General features: G+C 33.0%; 1 protein-coding gene across 1 annotated transcript; it reads right to left on the reverse strand.

Annotated features, from left to right (window-relative positions):
- Window positions 1–1,957: 1,957 nt before the first annotated feature.
- On the reverse strand, window positions 1,958–5,359 carry LOC100242709 (serine carboxypeptidase-like 20). Its single transcript, XM_010650928.3, has 13 exons — window positions 5,159–5,359; window positions 4,906–5,051; window positions 4,507–4,583; window positions 4,237–4,359; window positions 4,027–4,167; window positions 3,835–3,936; window positions 3,676–3,756; window positions 3,296–3,538; window positions 3,037–3,102; window positions 2,812–2,933; window positions 2,571–2,684; window positions 2,426–2,471; window positions 1,958–2,353 (listed from the first exon to the last, which is right to left on the reverse strand). The coding sequence occupies exons 1-13, from the start codon at window positions 5,302–5,304 to the stop codon at window positions 2,270–2,272; spliced, it is 1,491 nt and encodes a 496-aa protein (XP_010649230.1). The 5' UTR covers window positions 5,305–5,359; the 3' UTR covers window positions 1,958–2,269.
- Window positions 5,360–11,738: the final 6,379 nt, after the last annotated feature.

Below are 11,738 nucleotides of genomic sequence, written 5' to 3' on the forward strand. Positions count from 1 at the left end.
TGATAGGTTCAATTTGAACTAGTGCTCGAAAAATGATCTTAACAGGGAACAAATGAAAAACATCTCATATGCTTCTGTTGTTGGAAACCTAATGTATGTTCAGGTATGCACAAGACCTGTCATTGCATTTTCTGTTGCGATAATGGGAAGATATCAAAGTAATCCAAGTATAGACCACTTGAGAGTTACAAAGAAGGTGTTGAGGTACCTTCAAGGAACAAAGGACTACATGCTTATGTATAGAAGGACTGATAATTTTGAGGTGATTGGTTACTCAGATTCGGACTTCACTAGTTGTGTTGATTCATAGAAATCAACATTTGGATACATTTTTAGGTTCGTTGGTGGAGTTGTATCCTAGAGGAGTGCAAAGTAAACTTTGACTGCTACTTCCACTATGGAAGCTGAGTTCATATCTTGTTTTAAGGCTATAACTCATGGTGTATTATGAATTTCCTTTATGGGATTAGAATTGTAGATTCAATTTCTAGGCCATTGAGGATATATTATGACAATTCAGCTACAGTTTTTATGGCTAAAAACAACAAAGCGGTAATCGAAGCAAACACATCAACATCAAGTATTTAGCCATAAAGGAACATGTTAAAGAGAAAACAGAGGTTATTGAACACATCAACACTGAATTGATGATAGCTAATCCTTTGACAAAAGGCATGCCACCATCGAAATTCAAGGATCATGTGGATAGAATGGGACTTGGCTCCTTTGTATGATTTTCGTTATAAGGACAAATGTTATTTGTGATGAAACTCTATTTATGTGATAATATTTTCTCGTATTTGTTTCTAATTTGTGTACACATTCATTCATTTAAGAAATATTTCTAATGTTTGGACCTAGAATAAACATAAGGTTTATTCATTAAGTAATGAAGGCAAGTGTTTAAGAGACATAATGTACTGTGATACATGGAAAATAATACTTGTTTTAGAGAACCTATCGCCATGATTCGTGTATTTTGTTTCTTACTATGGTGAATGATGGAATATATGGACCAAGTGGGAGAATGTTAGATTTTCCTAAATGGTCCAAAAATCTAGCCCATAATCTTCCATAAATTTTAGGATTTCCATTGATTTAGTTTTCCATTTTTTTGTTGTCATTAATAGCCATGAATTACGGCATTGACTCTGTTATGGGCAGAGTGAATATAAATAGAACTTTCGTGGTTAGGTCCTTAAGCCTCTAATCTCTATTCAAACATAGACACCATCATTTTGAGATTGATTAAGGGTTTAGAAGCACCTCAACCCATTTGAATATCAAATTTGATTTCTAGATTCCCAAACCATCAATGGTTGAAGGTATGTTTTAGTTCTTCCTTTATTTCCATATTTGATCTATGTTATTAAGTTTTGAGCATGTTTAGATTAGTTTTATCACTTCCAAGTTTAAGTTAATAAATAAATCTATTACAATTAATTCCAACATTATTTTTAAAAGAAGGAAAAAAAGTGACAAACTAATTAATTCCAAAAAAAATAAAATAAAATCAAACTACATAGAGACAAAATGATTTTTTTTTTTTAAAAAAATTAAGTTTATTGGGTTAATTTTAGAAAAAATAAAAAATATTTTGAATGGTCGGGTTATCAAACCAAATACACTATATATATGCATATTCTTTTTTTAAATTAGTGGGGGTACTTATTAAGACACTACCAAGTATCATTAACCCACTTCTAGTAATCCGTAACGCTCAAGTCCATTCCCATACGTTAGGTCAAATTGAATTAAACAAGTCAAATCAAACCGAATTAGTGTTAGGTCAGGTTAATTAAAAGGAAAAAAACTAAGGTACCAAAGTGATATCTATTGTACTCCAAATTCGGACAGTCAAATATATATATATATATATATATATATGATAAAATCTAAATCATTAAATAAAAGTATAAATAAATAGAATCAACATATAAAAATACACACAACAAGATGTAAGTGTAAGTAACATCAACCGATTAATAGTGCATTTTCGGTTTGTAGATGGACCTAATTAAAATTGATCAATTCGGCTTGATTCCTAGGTTAGTTAAAAACTAACCAAACCATAGGAATGAGAAGCATCAGCAGAGACTTACAGATAAAAAAATTAGACTCGTGTGACGAAGAAAGTAGGCATCAACTAATTAAACACACTGTCAATCTCTTATTAGATCAGTACATTTTTATTTTTATTTTTTTCCATTTCTACCTAAGCCAAATGATAGATTGATGAAAGACTGTAAGAACTGCTTCTCCTTGTTAGTTATATTGCTTTTCCTTCCAACCATCTGCCGAAAAAGTCCAGTGCTTCCCTTGGCTTGTATTCAGGGACAGTGTGCCCAGCTCCCTGCACCATCACTTACACAACTTCACTGCAAAAACTAGAAAAAAAATTCAACAGAATGGATACAAGACTAACCTTGATGGTGAGAAAGGTGAGGCCATGTTCATATCCTTGTGTGTACCTGCAAGAAATACAGTTAACCCAAGAACAATGATTGAACAAGAAGCAAAGAACCATGCACAAAAATGGCGAAAGACACAGTTTCATCTGCCTCGAGTACCCGGCAACTTGGTCGTTGGAAATCCAAGCCCTCCATTCATCCATAATCTTATATCCTAGTGACCTGGTCCATGCTTCGCTCCCAGTGAATGGCACACACATATCATGATCCCCACTGCCATAACAGTTAACAGGAGGTTGATTTTCATGGGAAAATTCTTATATAATTGAAAAATCTTCAAAACATCATACAGAATGGAGATGAAACTATATAAACACAATTCATATGGGCAAAAGTTTGCCTGTATATAAGTGCTCGGTATCCCTTGGCAGTTAGGTTTTTGTGGTACTGAAGCATACTCCCAGAGTCAGAGGAATAGTGTAGTCTGCCAGTGCATATTTCCCACTCCCCAATCACATCTTTCTAAACAAAAAACAATTTGAATTAATTAAGCTCCAAATTTCAGTAGAGTATGCATAGTACTGATGAGAAATATTCATATGACTAGCTAGAGTAGTTGTGTTACCTGTTGGGCATGAATTGCAGTCCTAACTCCTTTGTCATTCAACCAAGCACTTGCTACTTGATCATCCTGCAATTTGACATACGAAAACAGTGTCCGAATGAAGTAATTCGAAGTATGTGAATTTAATTTAGAACTAGTACTAGTTGGTTTACTTCTTTATGTAGCCATCAACTGAAAAACAATGAGCTTAAGGCAGCTACTATCAAATAGTATTAGCAGTCATATTCTAGTAATCCAAAGACTAATTTGAATAACTTGCCGTGCAAGGAATTGGGTTTTGCTTGATTAATTCAGTCCACAGAGGGAGAATGCCATCTTTAACTGGTGCACGAAAAGGCCAGGCGCGGCCAAACATCCTCGTCCTCACTGGAAGTGGCCGGTTAGTAGCTCCTAACTGCTTGAAGCTAAGTGGTAGTGTTGTATTTCCAGTTTCTTCACCTTTCTTCGTCGGTCTATGATAGCAAGGTTCAAGGATATCGTATTGGTTGAGGCCAGAAATGGCCTGCATGGTAATTAACCAGAAGATCAAACCATGATACATATATATAGAGTACTAATCAAACACTATAACTAGCTCCACTTTCTTCAGAGTTTTCTGAATTTCAGACAAGATCAATGAGAGAAGAACAAACATCTCACATTATAGATTTTGTTCAGCTCTTCTATGCAGCTTTTACTTTCATTTGAGTAATAGTTTCCTCCACAGTTATCTCTTGCTTTCTGCACCAGTTGTTTTGGAACTATTTGAGATGCTTTCAAGCAAGAACTAAGCTGAAAGTAGCTAATAAAATTCAGTACCTCAAACATCTCACTTGATATAAGGCCCATCCCATGTGTAAATGGGACTAGGGCATTGGCATCAAACTCCATGTCTGTGACCCCATTTCCCACCAAATAGCCCTGCATAAACCAAACCGAACTGAATCTGAAGTCTTTACAATATATTTCAGTTAATTTTCAAGGTGGGTAGCTCTAATTAATGTGACATACCTTGAAGTTGATAGTAGGCTTTGCACCACTTTTGATGCCTTTCACTATTGCAGCAGAAAGAGTTGGCACATAAACTCCAGCATAAGACTCTCCAGACACATAAAATGGATTGGTGATGAATTCCGGGAATTCTTTGAACCACTGGTTGCAGAACAATAAAATGAGTATACTAGTTTTTCAATCAATCTGTGATTGTAATGTTAAATTTACCCTGAGGAGAAACTCATGTGTATCAGAGGCAGTTTGAACGTCTCCAGTTTTGTATTGCCATGTGTTTTTCGAGAAGGAAAACCCAACCCCAGTAGGAGAGTCCAAATATATCATGCTTGAAACCTGAAAAAAAAAAAAAAAAAGAAAGAAACACAAGAAAACAATATGTATAGTACATTAATCTAAGTATATATCTGATAAACAAAATTTATTGCTAATTCAACCTACAAAAACCAATTGTCAAGGATGTGTTTCAAAAGGAATTCTCACCTTGGACCAACTGTATGGGTTGAGGTGCAAAGTGGGCAGGCTGATGGGTGTCTTTCCTGCTTCAAAATTGAAAGGTCCTGCAGAAATTTGGATCAAACAACTCAAATTCAAAATTTTCAGTTTATGTGAGTGGATCAATTCATACAACTTAGATGATCATCAGAGTGGAAGAATCTAATATTCTAAATATTGCTCCATCCCTTTTGATAAATTTATGAATCAATCAAGATGTATCCAGAAAATCAGCAGCTAATTCAAACTCCCAAAAAAAAAACAAAAAAACAAACTGAAATGTAGTAAGTATGGTGGCAGTGATATATATAGTTCAGAATATCAAGAAAATCAAAATAACTGTTACTTATACTCCAGTATCTGATACACAGTTTTAAGAATCAGTACCATGTTCATACACAAAACCATCAAAGCTAGAGCAGCCTGGGCCACCATTCAGCCATAGAACAAGAGGATCCTTCGCTGGGTTTCTTTCGGATACAACAAAGTAGTAAAACAGATTCTTGGCAGGTTCACCTCCTATGTCCACATAACTGAAAGCCCCCAAGATCACAGAACCCCATCGAAACATGCACAACCAGACCAATACTTAGAAAAAATGACAACAGTTCTGGACATATCTATATGCATATATGCATACCCTGAGTAGTGCTTGGAAGGGAAAATTCCATTGAACCCAGGAAGGTGTGTGATGAGAGACCCTTTAGGGGCTGCTTCAGTGAATACCACAAAGCTAAAAAGCATGCAAAGTGAAGAAGAGAACAAATAGAAACTGGCCATGGCCATGGCCTCTATGAAGAAGATAATGAGTGATGATATTTGTAGTTATAATGAGAGTGGGAAAAATGCATAGTTGTGATCTTTTAATCCAAAAGAAGACAAGCGATACAGATGTGCGTATGGAATCAGGAAGGATCTTTGGTGGAAAATAATTGGCACTTCCACTAAACTATCAAGCTTTTTCCTACTTTTGGTAACACCATTTGATTAGTTTATATCGGCCAGATGGGAAGAGGGTGGAGCCCAGTTTGTTAACTTTCTCCAAATATTGTTTGTGAACTCTGAGTGGAGAGTTTGGTTGGTGGGTCCACTGATCAGTTTTGTATGTTGGGAATAGGGGAGAGAGAGTTCTGGTGGTTGTGATTCCACTGAACACAGCTGGTGAATCACATCAATTAATTCTCTCTTGTTTAAGTCTCTCACCTGGATTAGGTTAAGGGAATATTAGGGTTTTAGGCCAAGTATAAGGTTTTAAAAGTTCAAATAACAAATAGATAATAGACCATAACATAAGGATTCTAACCCTTTTTAGGGTTTTAAATTAATGTTAAGCTAATGAGTGAAAAAATCGATTAACAATTAAGTTAATATACCTTTAACAAAATGATGATGATCACATGATCAGAAACATTACGAGTTTATGAAATAGAGTTTATGAAACAAAGATCCTTCTTGAGGTCTAATTTATTTTTTTAAGTTCTTTGTAGCTATGTTTGATTCCTAAAAAATTTGAAAAAAATTGAGGGGAAAATAAAAATATATTCAAAGTTAATAAATTATTTTTATATACTATTTAAAATTCATTTAACCTATTTTAATTATTTTATGTATTAACTTGTTAATTAATTTAAAAAGGTATAAGTTTTTAACAAATTTTAATTATATTTATTTCTTTATATTTTTGTGGTAAGTCCAAATATGAAAAAATCATTAATTTTTTTAGTATTTTTTTTTCTTTTCTTAGCATTTTTCGAAAACAAAACATAGTCGTTTTTATATTATCAAGTATGTTTTTTGAGTAAGGTGCTATTTGTTTTTTAACTTTTTTATGGAAACAACTTGCTTTTAGATTTTAAATAGTTATTTTTATTTTTATTTTTTACTTTTTGTTAACTTATTACTTATTTCTTAAATTTTTTTAGTTAAAAAAAATTAAATTATTTAGCTTTTTCTGAATGCTAAAAGTAATTTATTGGTTTTTCTATACTTCTTGATGTTTAATATAACTGAGATTTTAAAAAAACAAACAACTTAATGTCTAACGTTATTGAGCATTGTTTAGTTTTATGTTATATTTAGAATTAAGAAAAAAAAACCACCATATAAATCTCAATAAATTGTATTGGAGTGCAACAATGTTGCTTTTAAGCCCTAAAATGTGTCACCCAAATGATGGCTCTTAGAACAAGCTCATAGAATGTAACGTGAAATGTCATAAAAGATTTGACTTATCCTTACCGAACACCAATTAGTTTTCAAATGAAATGGTCAAATCTCGATTTAAGAAATTCCATATAGATAATTTAAATATCAAAATAACAAATTGGTAATCCTTTGATTGATACTTATAAGTATGAAAATAAATTAGAAAGACAAAACAATCTAAAGTAAAAAAGTTATGGTTAGAATGCATCGATCTACAATATTGTCCTAACTGGAACTCAAATATCTTCTAGTGATCGGGACCGTTCATCAGGTGGCTATCCCTTTCATCCATGATGTTGGAAAAATGAGGGTTTAAGGATTTTCATGGCTGAGCCCACTTACTAACATGGTTTGGCAACTAGGGGAATATTAGGGTTTTAGAAGTGGGAGCATTAAACTACACGTGAAGTCCAAGTCCACAATAATGTTATGTGTCCCCACTAGTTCATTAAAAGTCTAATGACCAAGTTACGTGAACCTTTAAACCATATTAATTGCACCTTTAATGAAAAATAATGCATTAATAAAAAATAAAATAAAATAAAATAAAGGACAAATAATTTAAGGAAAAAAACCCAAAAGAGAAACATGAATTCCTCATTTTTGTCCTTTTTCTTTAAATATTTTTAAGATAATTTTTAAGAAAATATTTAAAAAAAAAAAAAAAAACATTGTATCCACCTCTCTGCACATTCACTCCAAACTTATCCACATGACCTACTTGATTTATCTTTTCACAAGTTAGAGTTGTTTGTTCGGGAAGAGAACAACCATGCACCATAATAATTCAATTTGTTCAAAATGGGTTGAATGTTTAAAAGTTTTAACACTAATAAAGTTTAGTTTAATTATGGTTATCAAGAATTAATGTTGACACCAAACATGTCGTATACTCTGTGTTAGAAATTCATGAAGTTATAAACAAATGTGTGTGGTGGTTGTTCTTACTTTACATTAATGATCTAAGATGGATTGCAAGCTAGTGTCTATATGGTTTAATATGCTTTCCCTCATTAATGGACTAATATGAGTCTAGAGTTAGACTAGAATGGATGAGAATTGGGGGTTTAGGGAATTTGTGTTTTTTAATGTTAAAATTATTTGAGTAGGTTGCTAGGGTTACCTTATTTAAATATTTGTTTTTATACTATTTGATTAAAAATAATTTTCGTTATAGTTGGGTTAAATATTTGAAACTTACACGAGATTGTAAAAGTTAGATGCAATTTTTGACTTTTACTTCTCCAACCGTTGGGTTAGATGTTATGAGGTTTTATTGGATTTAATGGAATTGATCGTTCTAAGATATTCAGACTCAAGTAATGGTCATCCTTTTACTCTTTAATTTGTCTATATCACAAAGGTCCTTTTTTTTTTTCTTCCCTAGAATCTTCATATTTTCTGGGCATGGGCAACTAAATTGTGGACAAGTTGTCCACAATATTGACATGCCTATAGTAGGAGACCATGCTACGAGCTAATGATTGGTGTTACATCTTAAAATGGTTATCATTTGTCACCACTACATGTAGGGAGGCGAAAGTAACCTTAATTAGGATGGTGTTTGACCACATGCCTCACAAAACTAGGTTGATTTTTCCCAACTTTTTTGTAATTATTTTCTTACATTTTCATATTTTCAAGTTTCAATGAGAACTTCAAGGAAAAGAAAACAAAAAAAAAGAGAGAGAACTTGAAAGAACATATTCATTTTCATAATAGATTTGGCAAAATATAAGGCATTAGTGATATGGAACGTAGTTCCATGAGGTAACATAAGATTAGCTATTCTAGAATTTTGAATTAAGTTTACAAAACCTGATACGGTGTTGAAATTAGTTTGAACTAACTTTAAGTTTGAGAAGTATTTCTTATCTCAAAGAATGTGTTATTACACAATCAATGAAACATACATCTTGATTGAATTTATCGTAAATTTATCAAGTCATTATAAGGAATCTGAATCTTATAATAAAATAAAGTATTTGAAAAGAAATATAGATATGAAAATAGATTTTAGAAGTATATGCAAATCAATAAAGATATAAAAGTAAACTTTAGAAATAGTGTATAAAACATAACATGTGAACATAAAGATTACATAATACTTAATTATAGCAAACATTTGTAGTACCAATTAAATGATCAATTTTTCCACTTTGATCCTCAAAGAAATTTAAAGAACCTAAGTGGGTTATATCCACAATTTCATTGTCATTAGTGGAATTTGTTCCAACTTTTTTTTTTTTTTTTGCCTTGATAAAGGAAAACAAATGTTTTGATGTACAATATGTACACGAATAGTATACTTTCATCCTATAACTAAAACATCCATTCTCAAAAGTCTTTTTGGCTTATACATCATTCTTCTCTTCTTATGCAATTGTTGTCTTATTCCACTTTTAGCAGTAGTGGTTTATATATATATATTCTAAGAATTATTATGACCTTCATGGTGCCAAGAAGACTACATCCTCATTCAAATTCATATTAATCAAATGAGGTGGCATTCATTTGAAGGAATGACACAGGATTAGATTAATAAGAGTAATTATTTTTCTATAAAAGTGAAGATATGATATTAATTTTCAATATTTCATAAATTGATGTTCTTGATTTTTTTTTAACTAATAAAGCACATTCAAGACATGAAAAATAGTAAATGTTTACATTTTTTTTTTCAAATACATTTTTCTTCATATATCATTAACTAGGAACTAGTTTTAAATAAGACGGAATTGTATTTGTTAGTCCAAGGGTTCTCCTAATCATGTTTTGATGATAACAAATCATGGTTAAGTTACTAATTGGTTTGAATTATAAAGAATATCAGGTGTTAATTTGGAAATTCATTGATTACTACTCAAAAAGTGCTATTTGATAGCTTGTAATTAACTCTTTTAAACACTTTTGAGTAGTAGTTATTGCCTTTTAACCCAATTAACATGTTAAGGACCCTTGCAATCAATTCTAATCAAATTGTGTTAAGTTTTGATGTTTTGATAGCTTTTTGATCACCAAAGCAATCCAAGAATGAGGGAGAGCTGTATATAGTTCATGGCAAAGATTTTGGAAGCTCAAATTCATGAAGAACCAAGCTTTGGAGCTTCATAGCCCTTTGCCAAAGTCGTTCAAAGTGTGCAAGGAAAGAACAACGGAGAGAGGAAAAACAGAGTGAAGAAAACAGAGGACAGCAGCTGCAGTCTTATTTTGCAATTGTGGAGCACTTCCCGAAGTCCATTTTCTACATGCTATATACCATTTCAAAGCTCAGGAAGTCAAAAATCCAATGCTTCAAGCGGTGTGCGATTCGGAGTTGAAACAAAGAAGTTACAGCCACTGCAAGTCAATCACTCTAAGCTGAAGGAAGCATTTTGCAAAGTGTTGCGAAATCACCCTTTTGTTGCGAAATGATTTCGCAGCCTTTTTGTACAGTGTTGTGGATTTCCTCCTGAAGTTGCCTGACATATGCCGCACGTTGGAAGCTGAGAACCTCAAGATGAAAGACCACTTCGCAGCATTGCGAAATCAGCCGTTTGCTGCGAAGTCATTTCGCAGCCCTTTTTGTGCGTCTACGAAATCTCGCAGACCTCGTTTTCACCTGCGAAATGGTCCTTAGTGCTTCCCGATATTTGTGCATCGACTCTTTTAGATCTTTTCTTCAGATATTTTTGTATAAATTTCCATTCTTCTCCTTGTAATCCACCAACCATAAGATTTCTTAGTTAGGAAGGTTGGAAAAACATCTCTATATATATTCCCTTGCATCCATTGTAAAAAAGATCGATCAATATATAGATATATCATATATAGAATCAACGAACAGAGCACTTGCTCTATTTTTCATATATATTCTTGTTTTCTCGTTAGTTTTCTTTCTAGCCAACCAAACTCTGAGGATTTTTCCTCAGAGGATGAGAGGCTAAGCTTTTTGTCTCTTGGAGTAAGGAAAGCCGGGTAAGTTTCCACATGTATAATTTGGAAGTTTTGTTGTTTTAGTTTTTAATGAAGAGAAAGTGTAACCCGTTAATGGTTTTTATCTTTTTAGTTAACTTAAAACGCCTTTAAATCACCTAGGCCAACACTTGGTAAGGCAAGTGATCTCCGTCCATGGAGATGCACTAGTTTACCCCTTGCGAGCCTTTGGGAGGTGGTTTGAAGGTAGGATTTTCTAGAATTGCCAACACTTGGTAAGCTTTTGGACTCCAAGGAGACATTCATTAGTTATCTCTTGCGAGCTTTTGATGGGTAATCCAAGGTTAAAGATCACCTTGAATGGCAAGTGCTAGGTGAGAGGTATGAGCCATTGCAAGGTGCATCAGTGAGATGGATTTAATGTTTGAACCCATTAATGGGAAGCATCTGTACAACACCGGTTGGAGAAGGAACTATATGTTAATTCTCTAATGCGAGGAAAAGAAACAAGTGACCGGAACTCCCTTTTTGTATGAGGAATCTGAGCCTAGTGATCTGAAACTCCAAGAAACGCTTTTCTTTATAAGTAAAATCAGTTACTATTTTTGGTTAGTTTAAAACTAAACCTTTTTCATCTTTTTCATTCAAACATCTTTATGTTTTCTTTTAAAGCTAACCTTGAAATGAAAAGACACCAATTCAGCTTTGAATTAATATCATTTGCAAAGTGAAAACCCATCCCAGTGAACGATCCTAGAGCCACTATGCTATAGTAGCTTTGTCTTTACTACCCTAGTATATGGTGTAATAGGTTATAAATTTTGTTGATTACTCCCTCAATCAAGGAGCACCAGCTGGACACAAATCAGCTGAGACACCAATTGAGCATGAATCATTCATCAAATGACCTAATGGATGCAAGATCAAGACCTTTGGAAGACCTTTGATCATAGGAAACATATGTAAAATGAATGCATGGGTGCACTTAGGATTTACAGATCATTTCATGAATTTTTGAAAAACTCAGTTTATTCTTTAAAGTTACAGTTTCATCAAAACCCAAGATTTATCAAATGAACCTTAGGCAAATCACTTCAAAA

This window comes from Vitis vinifera, chromosome 4 (genome assembly GCF_030704535.1).
Source record: "Vitis vinifera cultivar Pinot Noir 40024 chromosome 4, ASM3070453v1".
Taxonomy (NCBI): Eukaryota; Viridiplantae; Streptophyta; class Magnoliopsida; order Vitales; family Vitaceae; genus Vitis; species Vitis vinifera.